Consider the following 20,176-nt stretch of genomic DNA (forward strand, 5'->3'; position numbering starts at 1 on the left):
TACTCTTCAATTTTCTCCCGTAATGATACACCCAAGAGTACGGAGTACGCCGGTGGCCTCGCCGACGCATCGGCGGGTATGACCTCGATTTCGCGGGTGCACCCATTGTTCTTTAAGGTTTTTTCAGTCGAGTGGAAAGCTCATACACGCGGGACATTTCCAGAAGAGACCGCAAAAATTTTTCGCCGCAACAACGAGGAAGGAAAAGAAAAAAAGAGAGTGAAAGAGAGAGAGAGATGTATGCATAGGTGGTCAGAGTCGCCCGGTGAAAGGAAAATAAGCGCGTGCAGCCAGGTGCACCGGCACTCTCAGTCAGTGAGTATTTTCCAAGCGGGTGTTTGGGCAAAGTTTCGCGGAGAAAGAGAAAAAGTGTACGGCCGAGCGCGGTGCACGAGCCCAAAGCAGCTACGGAACGAAATCCGAAAAGCCGGGGTTCAGGGTCAAGAGCAACAATGCGACGATCGCTGATTCTGCTCTCGATTTTGTTCTCCGTCGGCAGTATTCGGCTCAATGGCGGTAAATTTCGCAACAACCCACCGCGCGCGTGCCTCTCTATTACCAGAGCGCGAGATATCCTCGTGGCCGTGGGCTGCTTTCGAGTTTGTTGTATAGTGGTTTTTTGTTTGATGGTGTTGTTTTTTTTTCTCTCGCTCAACAAATTGTATATATATGTATTGTGCGATGACGTGCAAGTTATGTCAAATCGGCTCAGCCACGCACGAGTGAAGGATATCCACGTAAAAAGTTGCCGGAATTTCGACGAGGACGAAGGAGCCTTTAATCGCGTTATCACAGATTTTTCCATTTTTTTTTTTTGTTTCCCCTTCCACGTAGTTCGAGACAAGGGAATAATACACGACAACCCGGAAATAAACTTAAATATTTATCGGTTGTCGAGATGTTGAAAAATTGGGTTTAAAAAAAGCCGTCTTGTATTTTTCAGGGAGGTTACCCGAGAGGAGAAATCGTATGCTAATGATGCACCGGCGGTTGGGCAATCGTGACGATGTTGGCCAAAAAGTTTGCTTCGGTAAGCCACCACGCAGATGAGTACAGGTATACAGTTGTACGCCAAATAGTATAGTCGTGTAGTGTTTTTTGCAAAAATGACTTCTCTCTGCGGCCACTCATGAATAATAATCACCCAATGACCCACTGTTACCCCGACAATCGTTAAGAATGTGTGTAACTATCGAAAACCGTGTCAAAACACTCGGTGGCGTGTTTGTAGAACAGAATTAGGACCCGCACTCGGTGACGAGGTCAAGAGAACTCGGCAGTTCTTCGATGAAAAAAACAAACACCGGGATATCTCACTTTCTATCGCCCTGCTTCTAACCCACAGCTCAGTTTCTAATAACAATCTTTTTTTTTACACAAGCCTACGCTGTAACTTGCTTAAAGTCCATTTTTTGGCTTTCCCCTCCTAGCGATGACTAGCCGAAAAAAAGGACGCGTTATTTGTACAGTGGTAAAATCGTTCTCTGTCCCTGATAGATCTGCTGGGCTGCTTTCCCGAGCGTCAGCAGCCACTGGCCATAAAGCGGCCGCCCCAGCACCCGAGCGTCATAAACACTCGGTTCTTCCTGTACACGCGGGAACGGAGGAAAGAGCCTGAGGTGCTCGAGTACGGGGACGAGCTGCGCTCGATGACCCGGTCGCGCTTCAACGCCACGAGGAAGCTCAAAGTCATCATACACGGCTACAAGGGCAACGGCATCAACGAGGAGGCGGTCGTCGGCATCCAAGCCTTCCTCGACTTGGTGAGACAAAAAAAAAGCACCATTTGCTGTGTATCGAAAAATTTCAAGTGTCGGTGACGAGGACTTTTCAACCACAAAGTCGTTTGACGCCGCACTCGGAGAAAAAAATAATGAAAATTACCGTCCTAGAATGGTAATCTGGTATTACTTTTGGTAACCTGATTTTTGCCATTTTGGACCGTAATTTCTATTGTACAAACAGTAAAGAGTCTTTAGACGATGGAACAGCATCAGATTGCCATTTAAGTACCGAAATTTTTATGAGTTATTTCTCTCAGCGGAAGGTCCCATATTTTCCAAAAATTCGCAAGTCTCTCTCGGTAAATCGAAATGAGTTGAATTTTAGCTTCCCCCCCTAGACTCTAAGCAAATGACCCATTAAAAAAAATGACTCCCAAGATTGGGTTATCACCGTGCAATGCCCGCAGGAGGACGCCAACGTCGTGGTGGTCGACTGGGCAAAGGGCGCGGGCACGAGCTACGGCACAGCAGTGTCCAACACGGAGCTAGTGGGCCGTCAACTGGGCCTCGTTCTGCTGGACGCGGTGCGAATGGGCGTCGACCCGAGCGACGTGCACCTCGTCGGCTTCAGTTTGGGCGCCCACGTGGCCGGCTGTGCCTCCGAGATCCTCAAGAAGCACAACCTCCTGCTCGGCCGCATAACCGGCCTCGACCCGGCCTCCCCGTTCTTCCGGCACCACCTGTTCCGGGAAAAGGCCCGCAAGCTCGACCAGTCGGACGCCAGGCTCGTCGACGTCATTCACAGCGACGGCTCGGCCGACTTTACCGACGGCTTCGGCCTCCTCAAGCCCATCGGACACGTCGACTTCTTCCCGAACGGCGGCAGGCAGCAGCCTGGCTGCAACGACGTCAAAAACTCGGTCGTCGTCACGCACTTCAACGGTTTGGATTTCGCTCCGATTTTCTTTATTCCCCCAGCCAAGCTCGAAACGATAAAGAAAGACAAAGTTGATAAGCGACGTTGTCTCTGTCTCTCGCAGAGGACAGCCTGGACATCCACATAGCCTGCAGCCACGCGCGCTCCTGGTTCCTGTTCGTCGAGAGCTTGCAGAGCCAGTTGGGTGCTTGCAGGTTTCAGAGCTGGCCGTGCAAGCGCCGCTACGGAAGCTTCGCTGCTGGCTCGTGCTTCCCACCGGAGGACACGATAGCCGCTCCGGAGATGGGCTACGCGGCCGATCGCGGGGGACCGGCTGGGCAGTACTACCTGGCCACAAGGGCCGAGCCGCCCTTTTGCGGCTACCCCCTTCGAGTGTCCGTCAAGCTTGGAGATAGCGAGATCAAACCGAGGGGACTGGCGCGGATCAGGGCGGCCGGCGATGGCTGGACGGTCGACTTTAACGTCGTTTGCGAGTGAGTCCCTCGTTGTCGATACATTGGGCGTTCGAGAGGAGAAACGAAAAATAAAACAAAAAAGTCTCGTTGCGTCATTTTAGCCAGTCGGCCCTGCCTCCGCTGTCGAGCTTGAATAATCGAAACAGCAACCAGCCGACGTTTTACGACATCAAGGCTGCCGACTTTGATGCCTTTCGAGCTAACGCCACCGACATTCGAGTCGGCATTAGGTTCGAGGCCGTTGTTCCCGAGGACGCGCCCGAGCCGCATCTCTTCGAGACTCTGCTGTTGGACAAGATCGCCCTGGAGGACCGGAGAGGCAACAGGTTATTCTCGAGAGTGCAAAAGTCGTGGTGTCGATTTTTTTTTAAATGCAGTACCAAAGTTGGTTTTTTTTTTTTTTTCAGGTGGCAATCCTGCAGCGAGACTTTTGCGGTGGGCTCGAACGAGGAGAGGGTGACCTTGACAAGCCAGCTGTGTGAATAGTAACAATGTCGCGTTAAGTTAAATTATTATTTTCACGGAAAGCGTCGACTCCGTGTGGATTTATTTATCACCGTCATCTTTTGGTGGCTAAAAGCAACGCTTGTTTGTAAAAGCCTGTTATTACTGGTAAAAAGAAGGAAAAAGAAAAAAGAAAAAAAACTTTTTACGTTCGGGAACATAAATTTGCATTTGTTTCACAATCGCTCCGTCCATCGTTCAACAGCTCGACAAGCCGAATTGTCGGCTTATATAACAAATTTGCGTCATTAGTGACATTCTCACCAATAGACCAACACCAACATGAATATTTATACAAACGGGCTGAATGTATATTTATAAATGAATATATTTGAATGTGAGATGCACGTGGAAAAAAAGATATACATCTATTTATGAGTTTTCAATAACATTTATTAATATTGACTATAACAATTAGACATGTATGTACACAATTTTTATGTCGATTTGTCGAAAAGATTATTTGAAATGTCTCTCGTGGTCATCATCACAATGAAAGTTGATGCATACTTGGAATAAATAAAACACACCACGATGTATCCAATTGATGCAAAAATGAATATGATGTTTTAAAAAAAAAATGTAACCGTATTGAGATGTAGTAACCACGTGATAAATGAGAGAACCGTCGATCGAGTCTTCGCAATTAAATAACTAAATTATAGTAAAAAACAAAAAAAAAAAAAAAAAAAAAAAAAACATTGACACTTGGATGTTGTAAAAATTATTTTTCACGCACGTCAAAGTCTTTGGCAGGTTTACTTGTCTTTCGAGGTCTCGTTTCTCAAGCTCTCGTGAGTTCCATCTCCTCGATTAGCAATGATTGCTTTGACGAGAGAATCCGAGGGAACATTGAGATCGTAGGCCCACCCAATTTTTGCGAACAGATCGATTATCTTCGTAGTCTTGTTGACTCGTCCTCCTCCAAGCTCGGCTGCTCTATAATCCGAGGGAAAAGTGTGGTGGTAATTATGCCAACCTTCGCCGAACGCGATGTAAGACACAAATGTATTTTCGGCTGGTGCGATGACTCTGCAATTCATTTAAGGTGATTGTTTTAATCAATTTAAGGATTTATGCAACGTTAAAATACGAATCACAAGTTTTACGCGATGTAGATTTTAGGTATTCGAAAAAATTGATTTGAAATGCATTGGTCAACAGTTACGCTGGAAACTTACTTGTTGTACGGTTTATTACCAAAGAAATGGGCAAAGCTATTAACGCTCCACGTGGCATTGAGCACGTATACATATCTGGTTATCTGAGATACAATAGCATAGTACCAATCTTCATTCCAACAGTAGACCGGCACGACCATAGGTATAATGAAGGCGGCCATAAGTTTCAAGGGCATAAAATATCTATAAAAAAAAAAAAGTTGGTCTTTTATATCGGTCGATCCATACTCGATAAATAAACAAACTTTTATTTCGATTACCTCTCAGCAAACGAGGCAACGGGATCATTTTCAATGTCACTCATGTCAATCTGCTTGCCCTTTCTAAGAACTTCAGGATGTTTTTTAAGCATAAGCCAACCAACGTGCGAGAAGAAAAATCCGCGGTTGCTGTTGTGAGGGTCAGCATCAGTTTCTGATTAGAATTATTACAATTTCATTACTTGAGCTCAAATGAATTAAAAAATAAATCAAAATGGATGTGTCAAATATCAACCTGAATATTTGTGGTGTACTCGGTGATCCCTCACCCATTGATACATTGAGTTCTAAGGGGAAACAATAATTTCACGTATTTAAAAAAAAAAGAGATCCAAGTATTAGAGCTGACACTAATTTTCGCGCGCTTACTTGACCAGCCATTAGGTAACAAATTGTTAGGATGATTTTTAACGGCGTATTAGCTTTGTAGGATCTATGACTCCAATAACGATGAATTCCGCCCGTGATACCAAAACCCGCCATCAAACCGATACAAAGGGCTAAGAAAATAAAAAATGATTATGTTATTAATCATTTTTACGATTTTGGAAAAAAAAAGTTTTTGAGTGAAATAAAAAATAAAATAAACTCACTCCACAAGGTAGTTTTGCCATGCTGAATGTATGGGAAAGTGAACAACGTGCAAACTGCTTGTACGTGGACGAGAACGATCATAATCACATTCACCCATTTTACATCCTTTCGAAGAAAAATCCATTTTTTGCTTTCTTCTTTTAGTATGTCTGTAGTTTTTTCTGTTTTTACTTCATCCACATGCTCTTTTAAATCTGAAATGATTTGGCCCTCTTTGGCGCATTTCACTGATGTAGAGTGGAGTTCTTTATCAATAGCCATTTTCTTCTTTTTTAATGTATCTATAACTCAATATAATACTTTTAGAACTAAAACTTTCAACAAATTAACACACGTTTACGAACTTTTTATCGTAGAAAAAAATTTCAACTTGAGGTAATTAAAAAAAAAAAAATTGACAGGGAACAGTTACTCACTGATTTAAAAAATTATGTAATATATGTTTGGATTCCAAAACTCACATTTTTTAGTAATTTATTACTTCGTCTTTCATGAAAGACGACTATTATTTGTCAAAGATGCCTTTGATATCAAAACATTTGAAACTTTAAATAAACTTTTTAAAAACTCCAATTAAAAAAACACCAACGATAACATTTTACTCGTACTTAGGAACTTAAGATGTGATCTATGACACCTGCACACGTATACTGCTGAGTTTAATCTGCTCAGCAATCGATACTCGACGGTACGAGGAAGTCACTGTGACGAAATTTTTAGAGCCACACTTATATATGTATTCTGGTGTAAACAAACCAACCGTAGTCACGTATGCCCCCTCTTTTTACCATCACTATGAAAAATTTTTGGTGCTATATCTGCGAACCTTGACAGACAGGCTCTGATGAAATTCAAATATTAAAATCACCCGTGTCTAGCCAATGTACAATACACCATTAGGAACGATGAACTCTTACCATTTGCATGATTTTTTCACTTTTACTACCTTGGACATAAAAGCCTTAGATGGTTTTGTTTCAGTTTTTCTTTGTTAGGTAAATATCTTAATACGCTACCAAATTATTTAATGATAGATTTAAAGTAAATAATACAAAGTATAAGCAGGATTCGTCAAACTTGGTGTAAAGTAAGAAACATAGTAGTTTTATTGTCAATTAGAAATATACTTGTAAAACTTGTAAATTAAATTCATTACATACATCTTTCTATGAAATCTGTTTATTTAAAATATTTTTTATGCTAAGCTGTGTAAGAAATTTTGTTAGTTATCGAATTGATTTTGTTATATATTTATTATTACATTTAAAATTATGCAACATTTTTTGACACCACTTAAAGTTAAAAACTTATTTTTAAATATCAAATGGTTAGAAATAAATATACATTTTAGATTACAATAAATCATCAGATATTGAAGGTGTAGGTATTAAAGTAAGGCATAAAAAAATGGGAAAAAAATCATTATCGTTAAGAATTATATTATTTTATGTTATAATCGCTTATTAGCTAATTTAAGTTACAAGTAAAGTATGATTATTTAAATTTTAATATCACACGAATGAATTAATTTTTCAACTAAAACAATAGCGATTGATACAAACAAACTACAAATATACATGCTCGTACATAGAAAAACTTGATCTAGCTCAATTGGAGAATAATATCTATCTACATTTATGTCTGTATCGACAGATTTTAGCCAACGAGATTTTAGAACGTTGATAACTCCAAATTCGTGCAATTTCATAATACTGAAAGGATTACCAATGATGTATTATTTCAATAGAACATAACTACTGTAGGCTAATTTGTTTCTAATCACTAATTTTGTTTTTAGTTAATACATTTAAAAAAAAAAAGTTTTATTACGAGTATCAAATGTAAATTTCTTTACCTGATATCAATACTTTTTTTAAACATAAATTTCTTGGGCAAACCTGCAACCATCCACGTTTTTATGTAAGCTACTCCTACAGGCTTAAGCTCACAAGTTAAGTTATCATCCATTTTAATACTTTCGTGTTGGAGTATAGCGTAATTATTTTTATTTGAACAAGCCAAATCCCACATATATCTGTGACTTGTGTAAAATTTGATCCGATTCATTTTTTTAATACGGCTGTAAATTGGTCTATAGTTTTGCTGTTTTATAAAATATTTCATAAAATTTTTTACAGTCATTATTACTAATATTATTTTAAATCATATTATCATTATTTATACTGTTGCATAGTTATATCATTTACCTCAAAACTTATGTAAACAATTGAGTGTTTCTCAGATAAAATTGTATAATCTGTGTGTTTAAAAAGAGTTTCAAGATTTTCGAAAGGTGGCTCCAAAACAGTTTCAGTCACATAGACTATGAGTTGTGATGTAAAACATGTTATTATGAGCCATGAAAACATGCTTATACAAAATGATTGGATTTTTAATTTTTTCTGGGATAGGTATAATGCATCACCTGTTATACAAACATTATTTGAAAAGTTATTCTTTAAGTTATAAAATATATATTTTCATTGCTGTTTTTATTTTACCTTGATTACAAAGTGCACCAAAATTATATAATAAATGGTCAGAAACAGATGATATTAATTGTTTGTATTCGGTATTAATCATACGATGAGACAATATGCTTATAAAACTTAAAACAATGTAAAAAATAAGAATCAAACACCATATATGCCATGAAAAGAGATCTAACATCCATGTAGTTTTGTACTTTGAATAAGTTTTTATAAACATTCTATGGCTGAAATATATAAACTTCATGTATAATTGTGATAGCATATGAAAAAATGATATTTTTATTGGGATAATTTACCGTGTTTTCCAAAGAGGTACCGTAAATTGAACAACTTCCAGTCGAGGAATAAATGCTTCCATTAATGGTATTATCATGTTTTCATTATTTTGTATTATCCCCAACAATCCACTGTAAGTGTTGTTATGTGGATAAGTTTGGACACCTAATGTTCGGATATCAGTTTTTGTGAATACTATCCTACAATTTTTATAAATAAAATTATAACTTGTACAACCAATTTAACCACGCTAAGCTTACGTGAAATTTAAGTATCTTGAAACTGTAGTCCAAATATCACCACAAATTCCTGTGACTTTTTTGTCGTTGTCATAAAATTGAAAAATGTTTCTAGCCTGTAAGTTTAAAGTTTATACTAATAATTAACTCAACTCATCATTATAGCTAGTGATAATAAAATCCATTACGTTGTAATACAAGAACCTTATTTCTTGTCCTTGAAAATTATGTAATTCAATTTCATTTCGTATTTTGTTTTGAAAAACCATATACTCTCGAATACTAAAAATTGAAACAAAATTGTCAATCCTCTTATCCCATATGATTCCACTGATAGCCCAACACTGATTAAAATAAAGAAAAATAAAGATAAGGTTTTGTTCCATAACTTCCTGATTAAATTTTGTTTGTACAAAATGTTTCTGGAAAAATTCAAAATAAATTCATACCTACGCTTAGTAAAAGAAGCTATTATATTTAACAGTAAAATAATTATGAAAAACTATGATACATACTTATATAGCAACTAACATCAATAGCTGGTAATGCAGTATTCTATTAGTATATTGCATTAATAATAATTATCCTAATTCTTCAGTAACTGTGTACACTATAATATTATCAGACGAACCGTTTGATACTCAATCATTCATGTCTTCCTTGATATAGTACTTTTACTTGAATGATTTCTATTTCTCTTAAGTTTCTCAAATAACCAGCTTAATAGCTTTTTCGCATGATGTTTGTACTACTGATTTGCGAAGGATAAATTTTGCAGATAACGGTAGCACAACATTACTTTGTAAACGATCAAAGCGTAGTCTCTATTGATTTTGTTTTTTTTCTATTTGTTGCTATACTTCTACTATAGGTATTCAATTATAAACATTATATCTTGCCTTATTTTATAGCTCAAATTGTTCCTTTCATGATTGATTGTCAGATTTAATATATTATAATATGCACTGCATTTCATCGCTATTTTTTGATTTTTTAGAAAAATAATAAAAAATTTGGGAGTTATTAGGTACTAATCTATACAACAATATTAACCTAAATTACAATACTACGTAGTATGCGCATCTTTAGAATACGATGTTTTAAGCAGCTTTTACGTATTAATCGTAAAATATTGTTTTACAATTTTTTCAAACTAATTTATACAACATGCGGATGATATATTTTCTAAACTTTTTTCTTCTTCTTATGATACATCAAATTTTGACAATATTTATCTAATGATGTCAAAACTAATTTCTGAATAAAAAATTAATAAAAATCTATAAAGTTCACATAAAAAAGAATGTTGAACATGGAAAAATATTTGATGTAAATACGACATTTATTGAGAACCTAACTAGAAATTTTGTGACTACCGCCAGCTTCGTTAAAACAATCTAAGGTTTTTAACTTTAGTTATGCTGATTTTCAGTAATATATCCCATAATTTCCATTTGAGCTCTCAATTAAAGTGTTAAATAATATACGTTATGTTTTAAAGCATTATTCTTAATAAAAATCTCATTTACTAATTTATTCCGTTATTCTCACTCTATAAATGTTATACATAAGTCTCTCAATTAGTAGTACAACGAAAGCTACAATGAATCCAGAAATTAGGATTAAAAATATAATATGAACTTGATCTACATCAATCGACAGAAACAGATTTTTTTCATTGTCTTCCGTTTGCAAATCTAACCATCTGCCTTTTAAAAGGTTTAGTAATCCAGCTTCTTTCATTTTCAAAATTCTGTAAAAATAAATACATTGATATTTAATATAATGTGTTGTTTTTATGACTTTTATGACTTAAAATAAGAGTAGTGATCAAAAATCTATTACAAGCTTATAATTTTATTTCAAACGATGTATGAAAAGTTTATTGTTTTCATTTAGTCTGGAGGAGTTAACTACAATACTATTTTTGAATGATTTTTTCGTAATACTTATGAAAATATATTTACCCTATATCAAAACTACGTTTGTATAAACTACTTCTTAAAACTGCTGATGTTATGTATGTTTCAAAATACTTTGAGTTTGTTGGAATAAGCGTACAAAATTTTGTACCAATAGCTCCGTAACGATCATCAGCTACGAATGCGCTTAATTTATATTTTCTTGATGTACAAACATCTTTAAAAAGTGAAGTATATGAGTCCGCATAATGAAGTTGAAGTTTATTGTATTTTTTTTCAATAAAAACATTCTAAAATAAAAAAATAGCTGAAGTAGTCAATATTTTTTACTTATGACATTTTAATACTGTATTTAGACCGACAGAGCATTAGATACAATCGTTTTAAATACCATGGGTGAAAGTAAAGAACTCTTAGATCGTATTTCGAGACATAGTTACTTTTCCACCCTAGGTACATAATGTACTAGTATTATTGACTGGTTAGATATACTATTTTGCACTTAATAGTTAAAAATAATGCATACCTCAATATCTTGACATACCATAGAACCAGAAAAAATAATCATTCTATACTGAGTATTAACCATTAGTTCTTCAAGATTCGAAAAAGGTGAGAGATGTTTTCTGTACATCATTAAATAAATAGCATTAGAACTAAAAGCTATTAAGATGAGATACGAAAACAAACTCGTCAAAAAAAAAATAGCTTTGGATTTCCTATTGAATCCTGTAGGTATTAGACCTATATTATAGATAAAGAATAAGAATTACTATTTTATACTGTAAAAAATTCTACTACTCTCGTATTATTTATTATTTGTAATCTGTACCTCGAGAAGAAGCGACTGCTACTGTAAACAAAATATGATCTTGCAGTTCATAATTAATAATTTTGTTAGAGGTGTTGGTCGAAAATTTTTCACATGCATAGGTTGTCATACTTAGCAAAATCAATAAGAAGAGTATTAGAAACCATATTTCTTCAGAAAAAGTATCTATAATCCAATATTTATCGTGTTCCCAATTTGGTTTTACATAAAAATGATAACTGAAATGACATGATATTTTTATTAAGTATATATATTTCAGCATTTTATTGTGATCATAAGCATCCTTTCTTATCAACCTGGTTTCCCAAAGTGGTAACATGAAGTCTAATAACGATAAATATTTATCAAGAATTCCAATTCTAGCAATCACGAGCGTTTTATTTTCTTGAAGTAGTTTTATTATATCGTCATAATTACTTCTATCCGAACTTTCATGATTATCCACTTTTACAGGAATTAATCTTGAAAAGAAGATTGATAAATATAGAAGAGAAATGAATATTTATATCTAAGTAGCAAGTTTTGTTATAAAATAAAAATGTCGTGTGAAAATTTTTTTTTATTTAAATGAAACAAAATAATTGTGACATTCTTCAGGCACGACTGTTACATAGGACGTCATAAAATATAAAGTGACAGGTGGTGTTATATTTATCAACCTATTTCTAATACTAAAAAACAGATTTGATGGGAGAATGAAGCCATATATTACAGGTGTACAAGTGTATGCGCATATAAAAATTTTTAACTTTAAACATAAAACAATAACAAAATTTACGTTTCCCAAAAGCTACGTACGTAAAATTCAAATATTCAGCTAGACAGTTCCAAATGCTTCCAATGATTCCAGTAACCTCGGTGTCGTTGTTAATAAAGTTAAAAAAGTTTATATCCTTAAAAAATGTAATTATATTGGACACTTAATGATAATTAATTCCAATATAAAAAGGAAATCATTCATGTAGGTAATATAATACGTCAAACTGGATAAGGTAGTAATCCATCTTAATGCGTAGTAAGGGTAAATTGATGACGCTGAGCATGTAGGAAGTGGTTCCAAATCAATGGTGCCCTTAAAAAAATCAGAATTACCTTTTTACAATATAGGTTTTCCCCCAAGGTTACATCCCCAAGATACAGATCTGTACTATACATATAGTGACCATTGCAACGGTGTAAAATTTATTTTAAAGAATAGATTAACTACATATACTTATACTTTACGCGTATAGTGATCCGAACATCAATATCTCGAAAAATATACGAGATATAAATTTGATCCACTTTCAACTTGTTCAGCGTCATCGATTAACCCTCACTGTACATTAGGATCGATCACAACCTTGTCTCGTTTGTTATATTATAGTGCCTGCACGAATAAGACTCGTACGAACATGCAAAATGTATATAAACTTACATCATAGTAAGCAACAGTAATGTTTCTTTTTTGGAAATCAAACAATTCCTGGTTGTAACTTTTTATTAAAAAGTTGTTTTTAGTATATGAAAAATTCAAGTAAGTATATACCGAAACAAAACTTTGTTTACTTCTGCTCCAAACAACCCTTTCAATAGAATTTGTTGCCCCACTCATACTTAAAAACAAGATAATGTATGAATACATTTCTTAATGCTGTTCAGCGTAAATATTACTTGTATACTGCAAGAGAGCTCTGATGTGCTGGCCTCCTCGATGAAAAAATTCGAAGTGTAGACGGGTTTCGAATCCTATCGAAAGGTAAGTATCAAGATTTTTTTTCTCGAATTTTATTCATAGAAGATACATATCTGAGATGCCAGAAAACCACTTACCTAATTTTTAAAAAAACCATGACAGGACCTCCAGGAGAAGCTTATTCTCCGAGGAAAGTCCCACACCTGGTCAACTCATCGGTAAAGTCACTATGAGAAAAAAGAAGATATAAAGAGAATATTTTATTAAACCTAGTAACAACTGTGATGTGCTTAAGACGATCACAGTGCTTTACAAATATTAACCAGTAGGATGAATGACCGAGTCGTCTGAGAGGAACTTTGCATTAGAGGCCTGCACGAAAGACTAGCATAAGTTTGTAGAGGAACGAAACAGATAGGATACGTGAAAACCCTATGATATGGGTATACTTGAAATGTAATGCAATATAGTATAATACAGCACAATAATATCTAACATCACTTATCGTTTGATGTGATGAATGGAATATACTTATTTCGCGCCATTATTTTCATAAATTTTTAAATACTTCCATTGTAACGGTTGATATCAGGCAGACTGCAAACGCTTTTATTGTTATTGCTATCATTTTCATCACCACCACTACTATTATTATCAGTACTATTGTTAATATTATTATTGATAAAGTCTTTTTATTTTTATCAAAATCTTAATTATAGTTAATGACTTCATAAATCTTTAAAAAATTTATTACATACGAAACGCATAGTATATAGTATAGCAACAGCGATGAATTGAATACCCTACCTCACACGATCGTTTCTTTTATTATATTTATTTCTTTTATGTATATTTCTAAGTCGAATATATCTACATCTAATTTCTCGTGCAAGCATCCTAATGGAAAGTCAATCTTCTTGTCCAAGGCATTCCTGTTTACTTTCCAAACCTTTTTTTTTACCCTTCCAGCGCTATTCTGGGGCATAATTTATTATTTTTTTAGCGATTTTTTTTGTTATGTCGTTAATTCACCTAAAATGTTATAAATCATTAAAAAAACTTATGCATGATATTTTAAAATAATTGTGGATCAAAAAAGATGACAAAAATTTCCATGTCTTATCATAACGAACCGACTTTTTAATAACATAAATAATAACCATTATAAAATTAAATAGGTTTTTACTTTCCAACACAATATTTTTTCCAGGAATTTGAAATACTTCCGCTTCAAGATGGTAAAAAGACATGTCGAAAGATGGCAGCAGTTACTAGAGTATCTGCATCTCAGTAAACATAAACTTCTATTAAAAGAAATCTTATAGATTTCTTAGAGTTTTTAATACATCTACAAGATTTATTTTAGATATTTATTAGAAGTCTGTGTTTTGCAAGGATTCATGCATTTCTATAGAATTACGAAACGTGCATGTGATGATACTTGTAAAAATTTATATAATTTACTGTTAGGTATTAATTATGTTTCGCTACGCCGCTATCCCTAACGTATTGACGAATATATATATTTTACAGCCTACGTATTACACTCACGTACTATGTATACCTTTATGGAAGCCAATAAATTTTTAATCAATACTAAAACATTCCTTCATTATGTCTACATGAAAGACTATCTCCATACTATACTGTTAAAATTCATCGATGAGCATCAAGTAAGCAAGAGAAAATATTGGATGAATTTAAGTAGGTATTTTTTCTCCCACACTAAGGAGAATGTACCACTAAGTAAGATGAAAACCGTTCCCAAAGGAAATTCCCCTTTTATATGTCTCTTTATGTGTATGAGTAACAGTGTCCCACCCGTCGTTCGTTGTTCTTCGGGCGTCATCGCCAATACTCGTTGCCACTGTTCTTTTATATATACATACCTTCACGAACTAGTAATGAATGAATACCGCATGCTTGAATCAATACCTGCATACATTCAGAAAAAGAAGCAGGAGTGTGTAACAGCTGAGTAAACTAAACTCATAAGCGATAAGTTGAAATGCCGAAACTACGTAGTATTATTATAATTTTGTTTCGAGAAATTACAAACAATGTCTGTTTACTTTGAAGAGGAAAATCTTGATTCTCGATAGCTGGTGAATTGGTGCATCGATTTTTGGTTTTTGCTTTTGGCTCTGAATAGGCTTGAATCATTAACCATGGACAACAACTATCCTCCTGAGTGTTTGGTTCTGGACTTTGGGCCTTTCGAAACTGTCCACCGCTGGCAGCGAATGCCAGAATGCGACGAATTCGTTGGGGCCAGGTAATTTTTGTTTTTTTTACTAATTTTTCTTAATGGCTTAATTTGGAGTCCACTGTCACTAATATTTAACGTTGTTTTTTCTAGACGTAGCAAACATACGGTTGTAGCTTACAAAGATGCAATTTATGTGTTTGGAGGAGACAATGGAAAGAGAATGCTAAATGACCTGCTACGTTTTGATGTAAAAGAAAAGTCCTGGGGTAGAGCATTTGCTACTGGCCAACCACCAGCTCCTAGATACCATCACTCTGCAGTGGTACATGGGTGTTCTATGTTCGTTTTTGGAGGCTACACTGGTGATATTCACTCCAATTCCAACTTGACCAACAAAAATGACTTGTTTGAATATCGTTTCACAACTGGTCAGTGGGTTGAATGGAAGTTCTATGGAAAGTAAGTACTCTAATTTATATATTTGTAGTATCTTTAAATTGATTAATTTACGAATATGCTTGTTTATTCATTTCAAAATATTGATCTCCCTTTAACTCTAAGGATCGTAAAAAACATAGCATACACGCATTCATACATATATACATAGTTTAATTTATTAAAATGTAAAACAAAACAAAAAATTATGTAAGCTTTTCAATTCACTTCTCAACGCAATCAGCTGACTTACTTAATATAAATTTTTGTAGAGATACGCTACTACAGATATTTTAGACTATAATATAATTCCTTGCATTATAATAGTAAACAGATTAACACTACATTGTTTATTTTATGATTGTTTTCCACTATATATGGTAAAACAATTAGCTAAAATACCACGACATTCGAGATCCGTACAAATTCTTCTGTAAGAAAATATTAATCAGTGTGTTAAGTTCCTCGCAATAATTCTGAATCAATTAGTTTATAAATTCATTTTTGCAAAAGTTATTTTTTATTTATACTAACAGTAAATTTTTCTATTAAATAACATAAAAATCACAAAAACCGTGTACAATTTAGTAAATTTTAATAATATGCAAAATTTGACCACAACATTACTAATATATACTTATAATTATGTTCTTATTTATAATCAATGAATACGTGATGCGCAGTTATAATCATAACAATAATTTTTGTAGCAATACTAACAAAATGAATAATAATATAAGTATGTGTAATTAACGTAACAGAAATATTAAATGCTGATCCGATTCAAGGTCATAGTGAAGTTTCAGTATATAACAAAAGAGTTTTAGCATTCTTAAAATGAGTTGCCACGATTGTTTTATAACTAAAGACTTTAAAAGTCCGGCAGCCATTTGTTGTCAGTTATAGAAAATAAAACCCTCGTCACAAACAATTCAATCTAACAAAAACTATTGTTATTAAAAATATATCCACACAGAAATTATTTTTAGTTTTTCATTAATTCAAACTAATTAGAGATTTTTAATAGAACACCAGTTGCCAGATCAGCTCATGGTGCGGCAATTTACGATAATAAATTGTGGATTTTTGCCGGTTATGATGGAAATGTTCGTTTGAATGATATGTGGACTATATCACTATGTGTAAGAGATACTTTACCAAATAAGTAAAAACTATGCATAGTAGTTATGTACTAAAATTTATAATGCGCATTATTAATTCACAGCCTAAAGATCCCAAGGTGTGGGAAAAAGTTACCCAATCTGGAGACTGCCCACCTACCTGCTGCAACTTTCCTGTGGTAGTAGCTAGAGAATCCATGTTTGTATTCAGTGGTCAGAGTGGTGCAAAAATTACCAACAGTCTTTTTCAATTTCATTTTCGGGAAAAAAGGTAATTCTATACACAAACATTGATTTTTCATTGTTTTGGATTATGGACCAATAACAGTTTCTAGAGGAGTATTGAATTATGGCTCAGTAGTTATGCTTTATATTCAAAAGCCTACTTTTTTTAAATGGGTACTTGGAGTTGTTTAAAATGTATTGATAGTAATTAAAAAACATTTTTCAGATGGACGCGTATTTCAACTGAGCATATTTTACGGGGTACTCCACCACCACCAGCTCGACGCTATGGTCACACAATGGTAAGTTTTGACAGGCACCTGTACGTGTTTGGTGGTACTGCAGATAATACTCTGCCAAACGACCTTCATTGCTACGATCTTGATACTCAAACTTGGGACATTATAACTCCATCTTCTGATAGCGAGGTCAGTAATGGCTTTAAAAATTAACTTTAATCTTAATCGTAAAAAATACTCTAATTGGCCCATATTAATAGATTCCATCCGGCCGGCTATTTCATGCGGCAGCCGTAATCAGCGACGCAATGTATATCTTTGGCGGTACGGTGGATAATAACGTCCGCAGTGGTGAAACTTATCGCTTCCAGTTCTCTTCGTATCCCAAATGCACGCTGCACGACGACTTTGGCCGATTATTAAACCAGCGGCTGTTTTGCGACGTGGAGTTTATCGTTGGCGAAGAGGAAACTAAAATACCTGCCCATGTGGCTATGGTTGCGGCACGGTCTAAATTCCTTCGACAACACATTCGTGATGCTAAGGACAAGCGAGACCGAAAGCTAAAGAAAGAGCGGGGTAACGAAGTCATCAAATCCAAAGATTTGCCGTTGTTGGAGGTTTGCTTTTAATATCAAAGTAGCATAATGAATATTAGCAAAGTGCCACAGTACGTAGTTTGGAAAATTCACAGGTGAAACTGAAAGATGCGGTACCCGAAGCATTTGATATGGTTCTGAACTATATTTATACCGATCGCATAGATCCAACTCAAAAAATCGAGGACCCACCCAGTAACCAAATCGTTTTGCTGATGATGGATGTATATCGCCTAGCAAGGCAGTTTAATATGAAACGCTTGGAGCAGCTGTGTGTCCATTACCTCGACACCACAATAAATCACACCAACGTTTTGGAAGCACTGCGCAATGCTGCCCATCTTGAATTGTATTTTATAAAAGAGATGTGCATGAATTTCGTGGTGAGAGATAGTAATTACAATCAGATAATTATGAGCAAGGAATTCGAGGTGTTAGAACAACGTCTAATGGTAGAAATAATAAGACGAAAACAGGATCAGCCGAAAAAAAATTCCTTGAAACAGTATGATCTGAGAACGGAAGTTGGTACGTTGTGACATAACCATCTAGAATTTTTCCGAAATGAAATAATTTTTATCAAAAATTTAGGAACAACGCTTGAGCAAGATATGGAAATGTTTTTAAATAGTATTGGAAAAGAATTCTGCGACATAACGTTGATGCTCGACAGTAACCCGATACAATCACATAAAGCAATTTTGGCTGCTCGTTGTAGCTATTTTGAGGGGCTGTTCAGGTCATTTATGCCTGATAATAATACTGTTAATGTAAGACTAATCAAGCCTTTTTTAATTCGAAGTTCTCTACTTTTTTTTTTTTTTTAATCGTGATGTAAACTTTTAGATACAAATTGGAGAAATGATTCCATCCTCAGAGTCATTCAGCTCACTTTTAAGATACATATACTATGCAGACGTCTCTATGCCTCCCGAAGACTCCCTTTATCTTTTCACCGTTCCAATATTTTATGGTTTCACAAATAATCGCTTGCAGGCCTTCTGCAAACAAAATCTCGAAATGAATGTTACTTTTGAAAACGTAATACAAATTTTAGAGGCTGCTGATAAAATGCAAGCTATAGATATTAAAAAATATGCTTTGAAACTCATAGTACTCAACATTCCAAAGGTATGTAGACAACACTTTAAAAATTATCTTTACAATTTAAATTATTGTAAAAAAATCTGATTGATCATTTTAGGTGGCTACATTGCCAAAAATAAAAAATCTTAGTCGAGAACTTTTGCTTGATATAGTATTTGCAATGGCTGAAGAGAAAGGTGAGGCAGGTTCTTGTCAAGATATGTCGAATGATTGCTGACGTATCTCTTTGACAAGTCAGCCGCAATCTAGTAGCTGTAAAGTGTCAACAACTTTGACCTTTCAAGTAAGTATATTCGTAATTGTCACGTGTGATTGAACAACAAGGTTTTTAAAAACCTTAGCATTTCTCTAATAAATTTTCTGCAATGTTACAGGAACTTTGTCGAACAAACTTTGCTTTAATTGGACGGACATCTCTCTTTGTGGGATATTGCTCTCTGAAGCGACCGACGTCGCTATTAAGTTTCATGTGAGTCAGCATCGAAACAATCTTCCGCTGTTGCTAAGCAGCTAAGCGTACATTCAGCTCTTAACAGCAGAAAAACACAACACCAATGTATACCTGATTACAATAAGTTTTGAACATTTTTAATTTTTAATGACTGAAAATACAATTTTTTTCTTGATGATAACGCTTTATTGCATGCATAGTTTATGATTTTTAATTAAAGTATATTATTGCATTGTTGGAAAAAAAGATGAATTTTGTAATTTTGAATAGTATCTTTAGAGCTTAAATAAACTTAAAAGTTTTATGCAAATTCAACAGTTACGTACAATTTTGAAAAAGAATTTTAGCAACTTTATATGGTAAAGGAATATAAACTATTGGGAATATAAAAATAAAATGATAAAAAGCTTTAGTTTTTTTAAAAATAAACATTTTTTAAACTCATTTTACCAAAGATTTTGTTTTGTAAGACATAAATAATTTAAAACAGTTTTAAATTTTAGTGCTAACTAAAGAATCTGAAAAAAACTAGTATGTAACGAAAACTGAACTACCTTTAAAATTAGAAACTAATTGTAAGTATTAGAATTAGGCTTAAAACCGTGTTCGATCCAATGAGTAAGAAAACACCAGAAATCATTGTAAGCATCATAAGTTAAATGTCTGAGAGAGAAATAGTAAAAAATGACTCTAAAAAAT

The 20,176-nt window shown here is 34.5% G+C and overlaps 3 protein-coding genes across 3 annotated transcripts; 2 read left to right on the forward strand and 1 right to left on the reverse strand.

Moving 5' to 3' along the window:
* The first annotated feature begins 452 nt into the window (after nucleotides 1-452).
* On the forward strand, nucleotides 453-3,602 carry LOC106646722 (pancreatic triacylglycerol lipase). The gene is made up of 7 exons (XM_014362841.2): nucleotides 453-513; nucleotides 944-1,030; nucleotides 1,498-1,763; nucleotides 2,192-2,666; nucleotides 2,765-3,134; nucleotides 3,218-3,442; nucleotides 3,524-3,602. The coding sequence occupies exons 1-7, from the start codon at nucleotides 453-455 to the stop codon at nucleotides 3,600-3,602; spliced, it is 1,563 nt and encodes a 520-aa protein (XP_014218327.2).
* A 437-nt stretch (nucleotides 3,603-4,039) lies between these two features.
* On the reverse strand, nucleotides 4,040-5,786 carry LOC106646883 (acyl-CoA Delta-9 desaturase-like). The gene is made up of 6 exons (XM_014363056.2): nucleotides 5,655-5,786; nucleotides 5,431-5,561; nucleotides 5,297-5,348; nucleotides 5,062-5,215; nucleotides 4,802-4,984; nucleotides 4,040-4,652 (listed from the first exon to the last, which is right to left on the reverse strand). The coding sequence occupies exons 1-6, from the start codon at nucleotides 5,734-5,736 to the stop codon at nucleotides 4,379-4,381; spliced, it is 876 nt and encodes a 291-aa protein (XP_014218542.2). The 5' UTR covers nucleotides 5,737-5,786; the 3' UTR covers nucleotides 4,040-4,378.
* Nucleotides 5,787-15,049: 9,263 nt separating this feature from the next.
* Nucleotides 15,050-19,692, forward strand: Lztr1 (Leucine zipper like transcription regulator 1). The gene is made up of 11 exons (XM_014362969.2): nucleotides 15,050-15,366; nucleotides 15,451-15,759; nucleotides 16,763-16,877; nucleotides 16,961-17,127; nucleotides 17,308-17,509; nucleotides 17,581-17,940; nucleotides 18,015-18,447; nucleotides 18,511-18,689; nucleotides 18,766-19,050; nucleotides 19,124-19,309; nucleotides 19,401-19,692. Exons 1-10 carry the CDS (start codon nucleotides 15,260-15,262, stop codon nucleotides 19,241-19,243), a joined length of 2,277 nt encoding a protein of 758 aa, XP_014218455.2. The 5' UTR covers nucleotides 15,050-15,259; the 3' UTR covers nucleotides 19,244-19,309; nucleotides 19,401-19,692.
* The last annotated feature ends 484 nt before the right edge of the window (nucleotides 19,693-20,176 follow it).

The sequence above is a fragment of the Copidosoma floridanum genome, unplaced genomic scaffold (genome assembly GCF_036245765.1).
Source record: "Copidosoma floridanum isolate Cflo_tuat_1 unplaced genomic scaffold, Cflo_Japanese_pri ptg000014l, whole genome shotgun sequence".
Classification (NCBI taxonomy): Eukaryota; Metazoa; Arthropoda; class Insecta; order Hymenoptera; family Encyrtidae; genus Copidosoma; species Copidosoma floridanum.

What these genes read in the sequence shown, in the direction of transcription:
- LOC106646722 (XM_014362841.2), top strand. Translation starts at nt 453, where the DNA reads ATGCGACGATCGCTGATTCTGCTCTCGATTTTGTTCTCCGTCGGCAGT. An exon ending in TCCAAGCCTTCCTCGACTTG is followed by an intron (nt 1,764 to 2,191) that starts GTGAGACAAAAA and finishes CAATGCCCGCAG; the next exon opens with GAGGACGCCAACGTCGTGGT. An exon ending in CGTCGTCACGCACTTCAACG is followed by an intron (nt 2,667 to 2,764) that starts GTTTGGATTTCG and finishes TGTCTCTCGCAG; the next exon opens with AGGACAGCCTGGACATCCAC.
- LOC106646883 (XM_014363056.2), bottom strand. Translation starts at nt 5,736, where the DNA reads ATGATCGTTCTCGTCCACGTACAAGCAGTTTGCACGTTGTTCACTTTC. An exon ending in TGGCAAAACTACCTTGTGGA is followed by an intron (nt 5,562 to 5,654) that starts GTGAGTTTATTT and finishes TTATTTTCTTAG; the next exon opens with CCCTTTGTATCGGTTTGATG. An exon ending in GGTAATAAACCGTACAACAA is followed by an intron (nt 4,653 to 4,801) that starts GTAAGTTTCCAG and finishes AATGAATTGCAG; the next exon opens with AGTCATCGCACCAGCCGAAA.
- Lztr1 (XM_014362969.2), top strand. Translation starts at nt 15,260, where the DNA reads ATGGACAACAACTATCCTCCTGAGTGTTTGGTTCTGGACTTTGGGCCT. An exon ending in TTTCATTTTCGGGAAAAAAG is followed by an intron (nt 17,128 to 17,307) that starts GTAATTCTATAC and finishes AACATTTTTCAG; the next exon opens with ATGGACGCGTATTTCAACTG. An exon ending in CTCCATCTTCTGATAGCGAG is followed by an intron (nt 17,510 to 17,580) that starts GTCAGTAATGGC and finishes CCATATTAATAG; the next exon opens with ATTCCATCCGGCCGGCTATT.